At 52.1% G+C, this 19,606-nt stretch overlaps 1 protein-coding gene across 6 annotated transcripts in view; it reads left to right on the top strand.

The window, feature by feature from the left end:
* The window catches only part of Ttc21a (tetratricopeptide repeat domain 21A), a 29,179-nt gene extending 10,034 nt beyond the window's left edge, over window positions 1-19,145 (top strand). The window contains exons 7-28 of one of the 6 annotated variants that reach the window (XM_013515074.1): window positions 242-340; window positions 1,225-1,417; window positions 4,212-4,309; window positions 4,446-4,646; window positions 5,249-5,378; window positions 7,538-7,695; window positions 7,894-8,109; window positions 10,292-10,530; window positions 11,411-11,483; window positions 11,574-11,684; window positions 11,997-12,135; window positions 12,268-12,371; window positions 14,174-14,362; window positions 15,244-15,354; window positions 15,902-15,983; window positions 16,850-17,000; window positions 17,220-17,381; window positions 17,491-17,671; window positions 17,768-17,992; window positions 18,522-18,642; window positions 18,797-18,864; window positions 18,946-19,145. In XM_013515074.1, the coding sequence (XP_013370528.1) occupies window positions 242-340; window positions 1,225-1,417; window positions 4,212-4,309; window positions 4,446-4,646; window positions 5,249-5,378; window positions 7,538-7,695; window positions 7,894-8,109; window positions 10,292-10,530; window positions 11,411-11,483; window positions 11,574-11,684; window positions 11,997-12,135; window positions 12,268-12,371; window positions 14,174-14,362; window positions 15,244-15,354; window positions 15,902-15,983; window positions 16,850-17,000; window positions 17,220-17,381; window positions 17,491-17,671; window positions 17,768-17,992; window positions 18,522-18,642; window positions 18,797-18,864; window positions 18,946-19,023 (3,129 nt within the window). In that variant the 3' untranslated portion in view covers window positions 19,024-19,145. The other 5 variants (XM_013515070.1, XM_013515069.1, XM_013515071.1 and 2 more) reach the window with 5 other exon arrangements.
* The last annotated feature ends 461 nt before the right edge of the window (window positions 19,146-19,606 follow it).

Genomic DNA, 19,606 nt, shown 5'->3' with positions numbered 1-19,606 from the left:
TCAGGGCCAGCTCTCAGGGGAATGATGCTCCCTAAGGCTCCACCTGAGGAGCCTTGAAAGAACTCTGAGGCCTGCGCTACGCCAGTTCAGTTAAACCTGAATCTCTTGGGATGACACCAGATAGCATGGGTAGTTTTTATAAAATCTCCCAGCTGATACAGATGTGCAGCCAGGGTCAAGAGCCACTGCCCAGCTCTGGTGTTACACACTGCCTTTGACTATTTCTTTTTCATCCTTGCAGGCAACTGATCATGTTAGAAATCTAATTAAGGCATTAGAGATGAGAGAGCCCCAAAATCCAAACCTCCAACTTAAGAAAGTTCTTGTGGTCAGCAGACTGGTAAGAAGGCATCCCCTGGTGTGGGCTTCTCTGCACTTTCCTTAGCAGAGGTCTCAGCCTCCCCACAGCACCCTGGGAGACTCGCCTGGCCCCCTCCCCTCAGGGCCTGTTGGGCTGGAACCCCACGCGCTGTGGTTCCTGCCGCCTCTGACTGACAACTGATGTGTGGGCTCTGATTCCTTGGCCCGGGGGCCCCTTGGAGAAGGGCCTGGAACTGTTGTAGGGTGGTACCACTGTCCTAGGGAGAGAGGGTGGCACTGCAGCTGGGCGCCCAGCCCTGGCCCAGCGCCTGTATTGTTTCTGTGTGGGTGACCTAGGAAGTTCGGCCTCTCTGACATCAGGAAAGGGCCAGACAGACCAGGCTGCAAGAATCTGTGTCTTGGTCAGAGCATTCAGCCCCAAAGCGGGATTTACTGGAAGGAACTGGAAGGACATGGGCAGCTCTGGGCCTCAGGGGCCAGCACTGAGTTGCTAATGCCACCAGATCACCACCTCTCTCTCCAGCTGGGTGTCTGAGTCCCTCCCTCTTGTTCCCTGTACACAAGTGGGAATGTCATTGATGGCATCCTTTGGGGCGACTGGAATTGAAAAGCTTCTCTCACCCAGCTTCAATTTTTTAAAAAAGCCTATAAGTGACTTCTTAGCCAGTTACTGCAGCCACACAATGAGTCCCCTAGAAGACCCTGTGGCTGGACGTAGGTCCCATAGATGTGGCCCCTGGCAGGTTCTTTAAGAGATGGACAGCTCCACAGACACATCTGCCGAGACTTAGGGAGCCTCGTGGGACTCCCCAGGCCTGCCAGAGTGTCCCCATCTCTGACGTGGCCTTACTTGGTCCAGGTGGACTGAGTTCCCCATTCCTGCCCCATGCCTGCTCTCTACAGTGTGGAAGGCACCGGGCAATTCTACGGCTAGTGAGCAGCTTCGTGGAGCGCATCTTCCTGGCTATGCCCTCCTGTGCTCAGGTGGCCACGGAGCTGGGCTACCTCTACATCCTGCAGAACCAAGAGAAGGAGGCAGCTCTGTGGTACTTGGAGGCCACGAAGCTGGGAGAGAACAGTATGGCTGCACTGACAGGTCTGTGCAGGCTGGGCAGGGCAGGGTGCAGTGGGTGGCGAGCAGGCTGTGGTCTGTGGGCATTCTCCGGAGTGTGTGGGCTGGGGGAGTGGCGTGTGAGGCTGCCTTCCTATGAATCCCTACACAGCGCCATGGCCTCCCCTCTGCAGACCTCTCTGGGTGGGTCCCTGAGCGGGGAGGCTGCCACACATAGGAGTTTCAGTAGTTTTACTTCCCTATCTGTCCAGATGCTTTTGTCCTTTATGCAAATGTCCGATGGAAGTAGGGAAGGACTCAGCCTGCTGGAAAACCAGGAGCCCTATTTTCTTTTTTCTCTTTTATTTTTCTCTTCACCTGTTTTCACTTTACATTTTTTAAAGCCTTGCTTCCACGGTTTCTGTGAATTCTGAACCAGCAGCTGAGGAGCTGTGTGGTCCAGTGTTCACGGCAGCTGGTTCTTGGCCTGGCTTCAGGGAGCTGTGTATCTGGGGCAGTCACTCCCCTCTCAGTAAAATGCAGTTGTCAGAGTAATTGGTCTTGACTTTTGGTTCAACATGTCAAGCTGGCCCCTTGGAACCATCCTTCTCCTGTATCCCTAACTCCCACAAAAATAATGACAGACATTTTAAAGACATCATGAGTCTATTACAGCCCTAGAGTCAGAAAATTTTCTTCCGTGGACATGTAAGGCAAATAGTATCAAATGCATGGAAGTGCCGAGCAGTTCTGGTACCCGGTAAAGCAGTGAAGGCAGAGACTGGCTGGCCGAAGAAAGAAGTAGGCCAGCGTTCCCCAAAGAGCTCCAGGAAAAATAAGAATAGAGCTCAGAGCTGCCGGAAGCTAGGTGGGAAAGCATGCCAGGGGGCAGTTATCAAGGCAATGGCAGGATTATCAGAACTGCTCCTGGTTTAGAGCCTAGAATTAAGGAGGGTTTTATTTGGCACTAGGGCAGAAGGGTGAAGACCAATGCCCCAGATGACTTCCCAGCACCAGCAAGGCCCTGGAGAACACAAACCCTGGGTGCTCAGCACCCAGGGCAAAATCCCCTAGCATGAGCCCTGCCAGGCTGAGTCCTTCCCACTTCCTCATTTCAGGGAGAGCCCCAGCGGCCAGGCAGGGACATGCACTGGTCAGAAGGCCTGTCCTGCTCACCGTCCTAGAGTCACCGTCGTATCTGGCCTGTCTGGGAAAATCAGTGACCTTAACAATTGGGAAATCTGCCCAGCTACTAATAGTCACCAGTCCAGTCCTGAGTTTATAAATCTCGCAGTCTGAAGGGCAAAAAGAAGTCCCAATATATACAGACATTTTCCCCTAAAGCACCTTCTGTGTCTGAGGACACTGTTGTTGTCAGTAAGGGCATGCTGCTCTGAAGAAGGTACAGAGAACAAAAAAGAGTTGCCAGAAATTAAAAACATTACGGCAAAGTAAAAAATTCCTCGGACAGGTCAAATATTGGGACAGCTAGAATTGAAAACCAAGATGGTGCTGAGGAGAACAATCAGGATCAAACCAGAATGGTCAGTAAACCAGAATGGTCAGCAAATATTTCCCTCCCGATATCAAAACATATCACAAAGCCATAGTAATTAAGTCAGCTGGAAGCCAGTTCTGGCTGAAATAAACAGATAGATAAACAGGGCATAGCAAGGCTGATTTCAAACAGATAGGCTGTCCAGTAACTCCTGGCTGGACACCTGGCTTTCCATTACGAAAACCGTGAAGGCCAGTCCTCCTCTAGCACCACATTCCAGGTGAAGTAAATATTTACTATTTTGTTTTGTTTTGTTTTGCCTTGGCTTTTCTTCAGTATGTGCCCTACTCTACCACTGAGCTCCCTTAAATATTTTTAAACGTAAAAACTGAGGGCTGGGGATGTAGCTCACTGGCAGAGTCTCCTGTCTGGCAAGCACAAGGTCCTGAGTTTGATTCCTGGTACCAATAAATAAACAAATAAATTAAATGTAGGTTTCCTAGGGATTCTAAATCTGACTGAAAACTCAGAAGCTATAAAGGCAAATATTTCACCTTTTTGTCTAAAAATTTGAATCTACTACATGGCAAAAAAATTATAAAAACAGTTAAAACTAAAGGAAAATGTTTTCAATAAATGGTTCATGATCTTTATATATAAAGGGGCAAAAAAATCACATGAATGCAGGGCATGGTGGTGCACACCTATAATCCCAGCACTCAGGAGGCTGAGGCAGGGGGATGATTGCAAGTTTGAGACCAGCTTGGGCTACAAAGTGAGCTCAAGTCCAGCCTGAGCTGCATAGCGAGACCCTGTCTCAAAAAGACAAAAAAAAAAAAATTTTTTTTTAATTAAAGAATGAAGGGGTAGATTTGTATGAAGAATGTTTATAAGGTGGAAACAGCAAGTTCTAGGATGGTGTATAGGTAGAGTCCCTTTATGTTTAAAAAGCAATTGGTATGCTCATATGTGTACGTAAAAATGTGGATTTTGTTTGCTGTGGCTGTGGGAATGCAAGGCAGGACCACTACCACTGATGACACACCCGAGCTGTGTGATGTGTTTGTATACATTAATATCATCAGTACTTAGGTAAATGTTTGGAGGAACAGACCCCAGATTATGAACAGTTGTGGCCGCTAGAGAGATGCCAGAGTATGAGCTAGGGCTGTTTTTCAATACTGCCTTAGGGTTTCAAGTCTCCCTGTTGAGTGTGTGAAGGTGTCAGAACAGATCCCCTGCCCAGGACCCCTTCCTGCCCGTCTCCTGTGCCCATTGACCTGGTGGGCGCTGGCTCTGCTTCTGAGCTGGCTGCTCATCTCTACTCAATCCTGCGAACAGGGACCATCTGGTGCCACATCTTGAGAGATGAGCTGGAGGAGGCCGAGCACCAGCTGGAGTTCCTGAAGGAGGTGCAACAGTCCCTGGGGAGGTCTGAGGTCAGAGCTCCCTGGAGAGTGGATTGCTCTAGCGCCCTGTCTCTCACTGTCCTCCCTGGGTCCCATGGCAGGGACCTCTGTTTTGCCCGACTGACTCTGCTTATACTGGTGTTGGCTCTGAGACTCTCTCCTGCAGGTGCTGGTTTTCCTCCAAGCCCTTCTGGCATCTAAGAAGCACAAGGGAGAACAGGAGGTCACAGCGCTCCTGAGGGAGGCGGCAGAGCTTCACTTCTCAAGCATTCAGGGCCTGCCCCTGGGCCCCGAGTACCTGGAAAAGCTGGACCCCCCCTTCCTGGTCTGCATTGCCAAGGAGTATTTGCAGTTCTGCCCCAAGCAGGTTAGGGGAGGTCCACCCTCCCTGTCCTGTGTCACCGGGCTGGGCTGCGTGTGGAACAGCTGGGGAGCCCAGTGTTTGTCACACTTGAGCATACAGGGCAGGGGTCCCTGGGGTAGTTCCGGTGCAGACTCTGATGTCCTGACTCTAAAGCCCAGAGCCCTGCGTCTCTAACAAGGCACTGGCCCTGCCCCCTGCCTGTACTGCAACGAGAATGTGGCTCCCTTTTCCGGAAGGCTTCTAAGAACTGTGTTAGTCTCCACTTACCTGTCCTGCTTTCCCAGTCAGTCGGGATTCCTTGTGAGCAAGGATCACAGTTTTACAAGTGTTAATATCCCCCCAGCACCCTGTAATAAATGAGTCAGTCAACAAATACTGATTGAGGGTATTACTGTGTGCCAGACACCATGCTCGGTGCCAAGGACAGTGGGCAGAACAAAGTCCGCATTCTCCGGGCCCGTGCTCCAGCACTGGGTGGTACAGAGGGAAGAGAGACCACAGCGTGGCAGAAAGGAAAATTCCTGCACTGACAGTGTCTTCTGAGGGCTGTGGGTGCCTCTGTGGCTGTGGATAAAGCACCCAGCCAGTCCCTCATGTCCCCACAGCCCCGGGCGCCAGGCCAGCTCGTGTCTCCGCTCCTTAAACAGGCTGCAGTGATCTTGAGTCCGGTGGTGAAGGCAGCCCCTGCCTTGATGGAACCCCTGTACGTAATGGGTCAGGTCAAGTATCTCTCAGGTAGGTTCCCAGGTGGGCCTCAGTCTGCCTACACCGTGGTGTCCCCAGCTTCCCTCCCGCGCTCACCTACACAGCAGGCACAAGTACCCCTGGCTGCACCTGCACTCCCTTCAGCCTCCAGTCTCCTGGTAGCCTTCCTGCTCCCCCTGGCCAGCAGGGGTCTCTCCCATCCGGGCCTCTTTCCGATTACTTCCCTGATCTGTGCAGGTAAGAGTCACTGAGCTTCCAGGATGGGAGCTGGCATCCCAGTCAGGGAAAACATAAGCACACAGTATTTGTCACAGCAGTCAGGCTATGGAGGACACTAAGGCAGGGAAGGCAGCGGAGGTGGAGGTCTCAGCGTTAAAAAGGTTGTGAGAGCCAGATACAGTAGTGCACATCTGCAGTCTCAGCACTCTGGGAGGCTGGGGCAGGAGGATTGCAAATTCAAGGTCAGCCAGGGCAATTTAGCAACTTAGTGAGACCCTGTCTCAGATTTTCAAAAAATTAAAGAGTGCTACAGATGTAGCTCATATAAAAGTGCTCATGTGAAGGCTCTGAAGTTCAATCCCCAGTAGTACAGAAAGGAACAAAAAAGGTCAGGGATGCATGGGGAGGAGAGAGGCCAGATCGTGAGGCTTATCAGAGCCTGCAGGGCTCCCTGTGGGTGCTGCCTTGATCTCCTGAGCAGCCCTCCCCTGGAGGTTCTCCCGATGCAGGATGCAGCCTTTCACTCCGTCCTGAGAATCCAGCCCAGCTCTGGTGACCTGGGGCCATCCAAGGGTCCAGAACACAGTAGTGTGGCTACACATTTGCCCTCGGGCACCACTCACATCTCAGTCCACTGAGAGCTCTGTTTCACCCCAGTCCTCCCTGTGTCCATCTAGGTCCAGGGTTACCCACATTGTCCAGCTTTTCTAGGTTCAAGGCCAGTTAGGGAGGGCTCCCTGAGTTGTGCTAGCAGCTGCTAGCAGGTTGGGGCCAAAGTCTGTAGGTGCTTAGGTTGCTATGGTGATGTTTCCACCTTTCCATAGCATGCACGGAGGAAGCAGGGACTTTGGGACCCAGAAGCAGGCACACCCCACTCACCAAGTTATGGATCCCAAGCTGGACTATTGTGGGAACCTGACTGCAGAGGAAGGAGGCTCCCCTACACTCTCACCATACCGCTAGGCTATCACCACCACCCTGTAAGCACCAACCTGGCCTCAGGAGGCCCCAGGTATCAGAACACCCCTCCCCCAGAGGATCAGGAGCCCAGGGGACTTGGATTTAAATACAGAATGTGTCCCTTGGAGCTGAGCAGCTTATGTCACTGGAGCCCTAGACCCACATCTAAAAGACAAGGATCAGGGCTAAGGGCATACCTGGTGGTAGAATTGGCATGCCTGAGGCACTGGGTTAGCCCCAGCACTACCAAAAAAGAAAAATAATTAAAAATAAGCTGTGCGTGCTGGGGACTTAGCTCAGTTGCACAGCGCCTGCCTGGCTAGTGCCAGGTGGTGAGTTCGATTCCCAGTACCAGGAAAAAAAAAAAAAAAAAAAAAGAACTGGGTATAATGGTTCATGCCTGTAATCTCAGCACTCACCAGGCTGAGGCAGGAGTAGTTCAAAGCCATCCTGGGCTACCTAGTGAGTTCAAGGCCAGCCTAAATTACAGAGGGAGACCCTGTCTCAAAACAACCCAGAAAATAAATAAAATAAAAATGAAAGACAAGAATCTTAATACCAACCTCACAGATGTTTAATCAATCTTTCTGTAGATGTTTAATCAGACTTTCTGAAGTGCTTTTCATGTGTTGAACATAGAAAGATACTTTGTAAATTGTGACTATTCTATTGCTGATGTTATTGGGTTTTGCTTTATGCTTAGATGGAGGAATTAAGGCTTAAGCATTTCCTGGAGCTTGCAGATGGAATGGCAGCAGAGTGACTTACCAGCTCCTTGCGGGTTATAGGGACAAGGTGGTGTCACACTAGGGTTTGAGTGTCCTGACTTTTGTCTGGGTCAGGGCAACAGTGTGTAGTTTCAATGCTAGAACAGGAACAGAACTGGTTACAATGGCCAGCACAGGTGATTTTGATGAACTGTCCTTGGAAAACCCATTGTGCCTCTCCCTTTTGGGGCCCAGGGATCCCTGAGGAGGAGCCCAGGGTGGAGGTTTCTCTGTGATCTGCAGGCGAGCTGGAGAATGCGCAGAGCACTGTGCAGCGCTGCCTGGAGCTGGACCCCACCTCCACGGATGCCCACCTGCTCATGGCACAGATCTACCTGGCACAGGGCAACTTTGCCATGTGCTCCCACTGCTTAGAGCTGGGCGTCAGCCACAACTTCCAGGTGGGGGTTCTCTGGGCCTGGTGACCCACTCAACACCCCAGAGCCCGGCGGGCTGCAGCCCCCACTGGCCCCACCAGCCCTTAGACCTGAGGCTGCTGCAGGCAGGGGCAGCTCCCCATTCCCCAGCTCCTCTCCTGGGGCTGCTGTGAGTGGCAGCTGCAGTGAGCTGGACCCCACGTGCTGCTGTGTTCTTCCCAGGTCAGAGACCACCCACTGTACCACTTGATCAAGGCCAGGGCCCTCAACAAGTCCGGGGACTATCAGGAGGCCATAAAAACACTGAAAATGATCATGAAACTGCCCACCCTCAAGGCAGAAGAAAGCAGGAAGACCCGCAGTCCCTCCATGCAGCCCAGCGAGCGGGTGTCCATCCTCCTGGAGCTGGTAGATGCCCTCCGGCTGAACGGGGAGCTGGTAAGAAGTGCCACACTCCCTTCCTTTGGGACTGGGCCAGGTTGGCCCAGAAACCAGCTCTTTGATGTTTACCACGCAGTACTGTTATTTGAGCTCTTCCTCCTTTGGGAACCTATCTCTCTCCTGCCTAGAAGACCGCAGTGGCTCTCTTTGCCCTCAAGATGAGTCCTGGGTCCTCCATGATGTGGCCTTGCCCACTTCACTGTCCACATGAAATTGTAGGGAGGCAGAGCACACAGGCCCACCAGGGTCACGACCAGTGGTTGTGTAGATTGGGCATCGTGCAAGTCTAGTGGGTGCTAATCGCAGCCTTTACAAGGGTATCCCCTTGAGCTTTGCAGTATGCAAAACTCAACTGTTTGAGGTAGCACCAAGGCCTTGGAAGATCTGGCTGGAGAGAGGCAGAAAGCACCCAGCTATCCTTAGTGAGAACCTGGGACTAAGGCCCATGGGAGCTGCACACTGCCTCTGCACACTGCTTTGGCCTCCCAGCCTCTGGCCTCCCTTGTTTCATGATGTCGAGAAGACAGGAGGACATTAAAAAATGAGTGCAGAAGGCCCTTTGGGATAGCTGTCGTATATGAAAGCAATAAAGGACACTAAAATGGATTAACTCAAAAGTGACAGAGTTAACACTTCCAAAAAACCTACTTGTAGATAGAGTCCAGCCAACCTAAACATGAAATAAAACTGGAGCCATAATAGGATAAGAATTAAATCCTATTGAACACAAAACCAATCTAAATAAATCTACTTACATCTGAATAACTAGTAATTTTTACTCTAAGCCAGGATAATAGCTAAATTCTTGAAGTAAAATGCATTAAATTTAAAATAGCAGTAATTTCACTATAATACCACATGCAAAAGTTCAAGAGAAGAGAGGACTGGAAACGAAATGGGGAGTAGTGTACACTAACTTCTCTCATCTCTAGAGGGGAGGGCCTGAGATAAGTTTATGTGAAATATTCCATGGTAGAAAGATGACTATGAAGAGAAATGAAAAGAGACTACTTCCACCAAATTCATCAAGAGTTAGCCAAAAATAAGGAAGTAAGGTCACAGGTCCAAGGCAGAAATAAAGCAAACCACAAACAGCATATAAAAATGAAAATGAAATAAGTTGACAAAAATCCAAAAACATACATCTATGATATTGAAATGAAGTAAATATGCCTATTAAACAAAAAGGACTTTCCGTAATGGTTTAACCAAACAAGCAGGGCCAGTGATATAGCTCAGCGGCACAAGTGCCTGCCTGGCAAGCGCAAGATCCTAAGTTTGATTCCCCATACCCAAAAACAAAAAAATAAAATAAAAAAGCAAACAAAAAAACAGTGGAACCTACTCCAAAAAACCAAAAGGCCCAGAATAAGAGCAAGAAGATGGAATCAGTGTAGCAACCAACACAACAAGCCAACAGCAAGCAGAGACAGAAACCTCAGCTTCTGGTAAGGTTGAATTCAAGGCAAAACAAAACACCAAGAGGGACAGAATGACCAAATTGATTTTTGTATGCCCATCACCAGAACATTAAGATATCTTTGGCCAAAATGGGGAAGTACCAGGAGGTGAGCACACAGTTCTCACACAGGAGGGAATGGTGAAGCTCCTGAAGTGCTGAAGAGTAGCTGGTTCAGGGGAGGTCCCGTGTCCCTGAGCTTCCTGGGCCCCTTCTCCTGCCACTGAGAGTCATTGGCAATAACTCTGAGAAGTCGATCTCCTGCCTGCCTCCAAAGCTTCTTCAAAAGCTGACTGGGCTAGAGTTTTTTGGTTTTTGTTTTTGTCATCATTTTTGTTTTTGAGGTACTGAAGGTTGAACCCAGGGCCTTCACAATGAGCTATAGGGGCTGGGGATTTAGCTCAGCGGCACAGCGCCTGCCTGGCAAGCACAAGGTCATGAGTTTGATTCCTGGTACCAGAAAAAAACAAAACAAAACAAAAAAAACCAATGAGCTACATTCCCAGCCCTTTTTTATTATTTCAAGACAGGGTCTTGCCAAGGCACTAAGTTGCTTGGGTTGAGTTCCAACTTGGGATTCTCCTGCCTCAACATCCCAGAGTGCTGGGATTACCAGGCATGTGTCACCATGCCCAGCTCCCAGAGAAGGTGGTAAGTGTTGTCAGGCCCCCTGTAGTGCATGTTACTCAATAAAAGGTCTGCTTCATTCTTGTGATTTAGCATGAGGCCACCAAGGTCATGCAGGACGCCATCAACGAGTTCAGTGGCACAGCAGAGGAGATCTGCATCACCATTGCCAACGTAGACCTGGCCCTGAGCAAGGGCAACGTGGACCTGGCCCTGAGTATGCTGAGGGACATCACACCCAAGCAGCCCTGCTACACTGAAGCCAAGGAGAAGATGGCCAGCATCTACCTGCAGAGTCGCAAAGACACCTACCTCTACATTGGATGCTACCGGTAAGCTCCAGGGGCAGCTCAGGGACACTGATGGTATCTCAGATTGTTCTTCTTCAGTTTGTGAAGACCAGTTCCAAGCTGGGTCTCCAGGATGTGTCCTCAGAGCGCCTCTGGCCGAAGGATGAAATTTCCCATAAGTCAGTGCACCTGCCCATGGATGTGTTCTAAAGACACAGAACTGAGTCGTCCCCGGCTCTGCATGCCTCCCTGCCCCCAGCATGCCTGGGAGCCCATAGGCCCAGCCCCTGAGGAGCTGCTGAGGGAACCATAGAGTACACTCCCACCCCAGGCCCCTGCTCTGCCCCTCCTTGGGGAGGTGTCCAGTGACTTGGGTGTGACCAGTGTCAGGTCACTGAGGATGGACAACCTCAAGGTGTTGTCTCTGTATGATTTGATAGTGAGACCTAAAGGACACCTTTTCAGTCTCTTTATTCAGGAAAAAGTCCCTGTAGGCAGGTTCCGGTGGGGTTCAGGGAGTAGGGGAAGCTCTCTAGCAGTGGAAAATGAGTAAGCAGGAGGGTGGCATGGCCAGATTGGAGTTTTAGGAAGAGAAGTGTAGGGCTAGGGGTGTAGCTCAGTGGTAGAGCACTTGCCTAGCATGCGGAAGACCCTGGGTTCAATCTCCAGTGAAATAGGAAAAGACAGAGAGCAGGTGGCTGCCTCAGGGAGGGGGCTTTGGAGGGGGTTGAGGGGAAGGCTCTGCCATGGTCTACACAAGGGAGGAGAGTGGCAGCCAGCACTGTGCATCACATACACTGGGCTCTCCAACTACTGGATGATGAGTGAATGTCAACCAGAATAAGCGGGAAAGAAGCAAAGGGTGGATCCAGGAACGTGAGGGGCACACAGGCCTGAGGCAATCTTCCGGTCTCTCCTGCAGTGAGCTCTGTGAGCATCTGCCGGGTCCCCACACCAGCCTGCTCTTGGGTGATGCTTTCATGAACATTCAGGAGGTGAGAGGCTCACAGCCTTGCCACACGGCCCCCAGCCTCACTTCTCCAGCGGGAGATGAGAGAAAGACCCATGGCTACTCCCCCCACCAGCCCGAGAAGGCCCTGGAGGTCTACGATGAGGCCTATAAGAAGAATCCACACGACGCCTCCCTGGTCAGCAGAATTGGGCAAGCATATGTGAAGACACACCAGTACTCCAAGGTCAGGTTGGCCTGGGTGGGCAGGGTGGGCATAGGCCAGCCAGGGAGGTGGACGAGGGCTCATGTGTGGTGCTGTGGCTAGGAGGAGAGCGGCTATACTTGTACCCCAGCTCCCTGCTAAATGGGGTAACAAGGGATGAACTCAGCAACTGCCCCCTGCTCTCACATCTGCTCAGGCGCAGGCTGGAGCCCTGTGCCAGCTGAAGGACTGTCTCGATGGAGGGCTTTGAGGGGTGGGTGCTGGGGCGAGCATGGTGTCAGGCCCTGGGGAGCAGGTGCAGACCTGAGGCCAATGTTTCCTGTTCACGAGAAGGCAATTAATTATTATGAGGCTGCTCAGAAGATTAGCGGGCAGGACTTTCTGTGCTGCGATCTAGCTGAACTGCTCCTGAAGTTAAAGAAGTTCAACAAAGCAGAAAAGGTTTTGAAGCAGGCGCTGGAACGTGACTTTGGTGAGGCAGCATTCCAGATGCATCTAGCATCTGGGGCAGGCACACTGTCCCCCATGCCCATGTCTCTCCCCAAGCAGCTGGGGACCTGCTTTCCAGGAGCCCGGAGCACTAATCTGAGTTTCTTTTTGGCAGTTAAAGACATCCCATCCATGATGAATGATGTTAAGTGCTTGCTTTTGCTGGCAAAGGTTTACAAGAGCTATAAAAAAGAAGAGGTGTTGGAGACTTTGAACAAGGTACTTGACGTGTGAACTCATGGTCTTTATCAGCCATTTCCTGATGGCGGCTGAGACAGGGAAGGAGAGGGCCGCAGGTCTGAAAGGCCAGATGCCTTCATCAAGACAGGACCCCGATTCCAACTCTGAACTTCACCTTCTGTTCATTTCCCCGTGCTTGTTCATCCGTGATGCTGCCCCAGAGAGCGCAGAGCTGGGTGACAGAAGTAACACCCCTCAAGGGTGATGGTGGGAATGGTGATGGCAGTGCTAGGAGTTCTGTGCAAGACTCTTCTCGTTCTTTAAGTTCTGTGGTCCCTTGGGATAAACACTGTGGTATTCCTAACAGATAAAATTCACAGAAGTCAAGATATATGCCCAAGATCAAGTGCAGATGTCCATGACTTAGGATTTCATAACTTAATAACAATAGGAAAGTAATATGTATGCAGTGGAAATTGTACTTCCTGGGCCACCGATGTGGGGTACTGTACACTCTTAGGATGCTGAGTAATGACAGTTAACCACACTTCCCAGTAAGCCACTCCATCTCAGAAGTAAACAACTGATACTCTACAGCAGTGATGATGAACCTTTTAGAGCTCTCAGTGATACAAACAACCCTCTGCGGTGCGCATGTGACAGGTTCGCCATCACTGTTCTTCACAGGAGGTTAGGTGTATTAAACGCTTTTTCGACTTACCATATCTTCAATTTATAAAGGGTTTAGCTGTGTATCACCCCATCACAAGTCAAGGAGTATCTGTACTAACAAGGGGCCTTTTGCTGGGGATATAGCTCAGCAGCATAAGTGCTTGCCTGGCAAACCTGAGGACATGAGTTCAATTCCCAGTACAAAAAAAAAAACAAGGGAGGGAGGCCTTTTGGTCAAGGTCAAATGTGTACTAACAAGGAATGGAGCTGAGATCTGAACCCGGCCTGGCCTGGCGCAACCCAAGCTTTCTCCATACTGGGCTACCCCTGGCCTTTGACCATTCCTGGCACACGTTCCTCACTTCTTCCACCTAGAAACAAGTCTCCCACTTGTTCTTGGGGTGCATGCCCTGGTTTTGGAAGGAGAGCCCACTTTCAGATGACTTAAGATGATATTTTCCCTTGTTGACCACTGAATCCCCACTTCTCTGTTTTGCCCTGGGGAAGCTGAGTGCTGCTCATGTCCTCTGTGCTGGCTGTGGAATGGTGCTTTCCACTGGGGGTTCTTAACCTACCTTTCTGTGTCGGGATATTAGTTGGGGCTGCCTCAAATTTCCAACAGGGCAGTACATCCATAACAGATGCATCCATCAAAACACAGCCTGTTTTGAGCACCTAGTGTGTGCTTGATCCAGCTGGTAGGACCACTAAAACAAGTCATATTCGGGACCTCAGGCATGATAGAGACAGGTACACAGCTAAGGACAATAGTGTTTTGTTTGAGTGCCTTTGCTTCTGCTCCTGCCCTGGGGACAGTGCCAGCTTACTTTCTGTATACTCAGCAAATGGCCTTCCCTGTCCAAAGTGACCTAGCTTTTCTCAAGGTCACTTAAGATCCCCTTTCTAGCCGGGTGTTGTGGTGCACGCCTGTAATCCCTGCACTTGGGAGACTGAGGCAGGAGGATCATTGTGAGTTCGAGACCAGCCTGGTCTACAAAGTGAGCTCAAGCCCCGCCTGAACTACATAGTAAGACCCTGTCTCAAAAAGACCAAAAAAAAAAAAAAATCCCTTTTCTAACATTGCTGGCTCTGAAGTAAGAGTGCAGGTCTTTCTGCGAACTGGCATGTCAGGGCTGGGTTTCTGACCCTGGCTTTATTGGTTTCCCAAGGCCTTGAACCTCCAGTCTCGGATACTGAAGCGGGTTCCACTGGAGCAACCAGAAATGCTCCCCTCCCAGAAGCAACTGGCAGCCTCCATCTGCATGTTGTTCGGGGAGTTCTACTTGGCAGAGAAGAACTATGCCAGGGCAGTGCAATCTTACAAGGACGCCCTCTCCTACTCGCCTACTGACAATAAGGTGGGTGGCCCTAAGCCAGCGCTCTGCTCCTTTGTAGGCATGGAGCTTTGCTGAGCTCCCTGACCAGGCGCAAAGGCCAGGTTCTTTTCTACTGAGCCATAGGTACAAAGGGCACAACAGCCTCTGGGGCGAGGAGCCTGTGCCAGCTGACCCTGGGCCCTCCCCCCAGTGGCCCTTGGAGCAAGGTACTTTGGCCATCATTGGTGGTGTGGAGAAGAAGTTGCTGAAAGTCATGTTCATCTGGTATTTTCAGGTCCTCCTTAGAGATAGGGAGAGAGTGAGGGTTGCAGCTGCCAGGGTTACTTGGGCCAGAAGCCCAAGCTAAGCCTCCAAGCAGGTGTAGAGTCATGAGGGAAGTGTGTTTCCAGCTGAGGGAACAGTAGCTGGCATCTGCGCAGAGACTGTGGAGAGCTTAGCAACAGAGCTATTCACTCACTCCATAGTCGCTCACTTAAAGGTACTTAGTGGGTGTCAGTTACTGTTCTAGTCCCTGGAGACACCGTGGGGAGAGACATGTTCCCTGTCCCCAGGTTTCCTGAGGGCAAGGGGGGGGCAAATGAGAGCGTAGGTGGTTCTGATGCCATGCCATCCAAGCCTGCCTGTGGGTGCAGGGAGCGACAGGAGCGCAGAGGAAAGTACCTGCCCTAGAGTCGGGAGCGTCCCCAGGGAATGAGTCTGGAGCTCAGGCTGAAGGATGAGTATCTGTCAGTCAGGCCCAGCATGCAGTGGGCAGTTAGGAAAACCAGTGCTGAGGCCGGCACATGGGAGGGAGGCAGGCCGAGACGGTTCTGAAGGAGTTGAGGGCATAGCTGATAGCAGTGGAATGAGGGGGACGCTGTCAAAGACATCTCAGGGTCCTCCCGAAGTGTTCCTCCCTACAGGTGGTGCTGGAGCTGGCACACCTCTCCCTGCTCCAGGGACACCTGGACTTGTGTGAGCAGCACCTTGCTGTCCTCCTGCAAACAGATCAGACCCACGAGACTGCCTCCGTGGTAAGAGGTCCCAAGATGCCTGTCCTGGCCTCCCCAGGGCCCTGTGACCAGATGCAGGCTACTTCCTGGCTCTGTAACCATAACCACTGCTGCCTTGCCGACCCACTTCCCAGGGGCTTTCTGGCAGAGAAACCCGAGTGGGCACCTGTTGCAGGCTCTGCCCTGAAGTAGGCAGGGTGGGCTGGCCAGCAGGGGGCAGCAGCGACCACCTGGCCAGTCCCAGGGCCTGGGTGTGGTTAATTTTCTCTAGGGGGAAGCCACACCCACTGTAGGTGAATAGCTCCTCCCAGGCCTGCTCCTTAGCCTCTTCCAAGGTGACCCTAAGGGCAGAGGTCAGCCTCCACCCTAGGGGACTAAAGAACCCTGTGTGATCCTCATCTTCTGGTGAGGACAGGGTGCTCAGGCTTTTCCCTGGCAGCTTCCCTCCAGGCTGAGGGAGGCGCCTCTCCTCGGAAGCCTTGTCCTGCCTCCCTGCTTACCACCCCCAGCTCTGCCAACACCCATCAAGCTGCCTCAGGAATTCCGGCCCCTGTGTGCTTTCTGATAGATGATGGCTGACTTGATGTTTAGAAAACAGAACTACGAATCGGCCATCAATCTCTACCACCAAGTTCTAGAGAAAGCACCAGGTAATTCAGCCAGCGGGCCTGCGGGCGCGGGCTCCCACCCAGCAAGGGCTGCCCTCCTGGAGCAGGGTGGACCCTCTCCCCTCCTTCCTGACTGGGCAGAGGAAGCCCCTTCCTCTCTGATTGTTCCCAGAGTGGCAGGAAACTGATAAAGCCCCAGTGGAACGTGCTGGCCCTTCCCTAGTCCAGGGGGCCAGTTCCTGGTCCCAGACACTTGGCACTGGACCCAAGACAGCCTGTCTGTCCCCAGATCCCAGCCAATGGGGGTCCACACAGTCCCCTTCTGAGGTCATGGCCATTTGGAGGGCCTGGAAATTCTCCCCTGCTGGGCAGCTCCATTCCCACTCGGTGCAGCATAAGATCACCCCTTCTTACTGGGGCTCAGGCCAGACCACAGGCCCCCAGCAGAGTCTGCCCTGGGTCTAGCAAGTCACTGGATTAGGAATCCTGGTCCTGGAGCCAGGCTGCATGGGCCTGAATGCTCGTAAACAGTGTATGTAACCTTTGGCAGATTATTTCACTGCTCTATGCTCAGTGTTGTCATCTGTGAAACAGGAACAGTAAGAATACCTACTTCATCCTGTAGCTAATATATAGGAAAGTACCTAGTACCAGGAAAACTGAAAGTGGTGTGTGAGCGCTAATTGCTAATATTTCTATTTTAAGCATTATTAGCATTCATTCAACATTGCAGAGCAGTTGAGGCACTGGAGCAGGAATGCGCCTGCTCAGCCCAGTTGGGCAGTGTCTCCTGGTTCCTCCTAGAGGCTCAGCACCCCAGCTTCTCTCCCCGTCAGGCCCCCCTGCCACCCCTGCCCGATGCAGCTATTGGCCTTCACACCCTGGAGATCTCTGCTCTCTCATTTTAGACAATTTTTTGGTATTGGATAAATTAATTGATCTGCTACGAAGAAGTGGCAAACTTGATGAGGCTCCTACCTTCTTTCAATTGGCCAAGAAGATGTCCAGCCGGGTACCTATGGAGCCAGGCTTCAACTACTGCAGAGGCATCTACTGCTGGTGAGTTGAGTGTGGATGTGGTGAGGGCAGCTGTGTGCAACAGGCCCTCCCTAGTAAACATGGAAAGATCTTGTTTAGGCCAACAGGAGGAAAAAGAAGGAGCCAAGAGCTAGGAGACTGGCCACCCAGCCCCGGTTCTATGCAGACTCACACGCAGCTCCTGTGTCTCCCTGTCCTCTCTGGGCCTGCTTCCCTGATGCTCGGTTTCCACCACTGCAGGCACGTAGGACAGCCCAACCAAGCCTTGAAGTTCCTAAACAAAGCCCGCAAGGACATCACTTGGGGTCAGAAGGCCAACTACTACATGGTGCACATCTGTCTGAATCCAGACAATGAGATCATGGGTGGAGAGGCGTTTGAGAACCAGCTGACTAAGAGCAAGTGAGGCTCTGCGAGAAGCAGGGCAGGAACCTGTGGGAGGCAGGGGGCACCTGCAACCTCTAGGAGAGCCAGCTAGGGCTGCCTCTGAAGCCTAGGGCTCTGCCTCTAGGAAGGAATCTGAGCAGCAGGGCATACGCACTGCGGAGAAGCTGCTGCGTGACTTCTACCCGCTCTCGGCCTTTGGGCAGACCCAGCTGCGGCTGCTGCAGAGCCTCTGCCTGCTGGCCACCAGGGAGAAGGCCAACGTGGAGGCTGCACTAGGAGCCTTCCTCGAGATTGCACAGGCTGAGGTTTGCCAGCTGGGCTGGGGGGTGGGGGGCTGGTATCAACATGGAAGATGACAGCAGCCAAGACACACCCACCCCCACTTCCCATCCCGTGTGTAGAAGGACAGCGTCCCCGCCTTGCTGGGCATGGCACAGGCCTGCGTGCTGCTGAAGCAGATCCCCAAGGCGCGCACACAGCTGAAGCGCCTGGCCAAGGCCCCATGGACACTGGCCGAGGCTGAGGACCTGGAGAAGAGCTGGCTCCTGCTGGCCGACATCTACAGCTCAGGCGGCAAGTTCGACCTCGCCTCAGAGCTCCTGCGCCGCTGCATCCAGTACAACAAGGCGAGGTGGCACCCCGGCTCCGTGGGTGGGGAGGGCAATCGGGGCTCAGGAGGGTCAAGACAGCCAGGAGGGTGCACTGGCTGTGGGGACAGAGGGGATGCAGAGTAGAAACCAGACCGGAGGAAGTAGGGTGAAAGGTATGTGTGGGCGACAGCCCAGGACTGGAACTGGGGGCATGGGTGACAGCGCAAGGCAGGAGAGGGGAACACAGAAGGACAGAGGGTGACAGGAGCAGCTTGTGGGGTTGAGGGGAGTCCAGGGGCTCAGTCCAGGTGGGCAGAGGGATGTCTGCTGGATTGGAGCATGTCACTAACAGGCTTTACCGGAAGTTGTACCAGCCTGTACTGAGCTAACAGGAGCTCGCTCAGTGTGCACAGTTAGCCCCTTGCAAAGTGAGTGTGTCCCTAAGTCCCTGTGCGGTTTGGGTTAATGTGGCTCACAACCATCCCTCAATCCCACCTGTGTCCACTCTGGCTCTGGGTGGTGGTGGCTTCCCCTTGGCAGGGGCACTGATCAGCTTTCCCTGCAGTCCTGCTACAAGGCCTATGAGTACATGGGCTTCATCATGGAGAAGGAGCAGTCCTACAAGGACGCAGCCACCAACTACGAGCTGGCCTGGAAGTACAGCCATCAGGCCAACCCCGCCATCGGTAAGGCAGCCAGCCAAGGTGCCCATAGCAGGTATGGGAGGTAGATCAGCACAGGAGCCCACTCTGACTCCAGAAATCAAGGATCTTGGGGGAACCAAAGGGGTTCTCGCCTCCTCTGGGTGCTACCGTCTATCATCTCCTTATCCCTGGTCAGGTTTCAAACTTGCTTTCAACTACTTGAAGGACAAGAAATTTGTGGAAGCCATAGAAGTCTGCCACAAAGTAAGCCACCAGCAGTGGCAGGGAGGTGTGGTGGCTGGGACCCCTGCCTGATGCTGCAGGCTCATCTTTTCTCTGCACCAGGTCCTCAGGGAGCACCCCAGCTACCCCAAGATCAGAGAAGAAATTTTGGAAAAAGCTCGAAGGTCCTTGAGGCCCTAGCTATCGCCAGAAGGGACTGTGGCTGGTGGAAACCATTGACCTACAGCAGTCTCATGGAGGGGCAGGAAGTGGGTTAGTGAAGGAATTTAGTAAATGACATATTCTTCCATGTTTCTACATCACATGTGGTTTATTTGGAATTGTGCCTCACCTGGGCTGAGGGGCGTCCTAGAGCTTTACATTTTCAAGGCACAAGAAGTAGTTTTGCTCCAAAGAAGACATCAGCTGGCTTGGCTTCTGCTGGGCTTCTTGTATACTTTATTTTTGAGACAGGCTGGCCTCAAACTCTCTGCAGTCCTGCCTCAGCCTCCCAAGTGCTGGGATTACAGGTGTGTACTACCATGTCTCGCTCCTTGGCTACTTCTAATAGGCCCCACTTAAGGGGAGACAAGGGAACAGAGGGGAACAAAGCGTGGTGGGGATCCCAGCAGTAAAAAGAAAAAAAAACAAAAACCACCCTATAGGAATTTCTAAATGCCTCCATCTGCCATTGAGTCCCATCACCCTGGAGCCAGAGAAGCAACTGCTTCTTCTTGCCATGCTACCTGCCAAGTCTCAGGAGGACCAGCTGCAGGACCCAGAG

Source organism: Chinchilla lanigera, unplaced genomic scaffold (assembly GCF_000276665.1).
Source record: "Chinchilla lanigera isolate Chin_1 unplaced genomic scaffold, ChiLan1.0 scaffold00026, whole genome shotgun sequence".
Lineage (NCBI taxonomy): Eukaryota > Metazoa > Chordata > Mammalia > Rodentia > Chinchillidae > Chinchilla > Chinchilla lanigera.
Note: the sequence above shows the minus strand (reverse complement) of the source record. Positions and strands in the feature narration are given on the sequence as shown.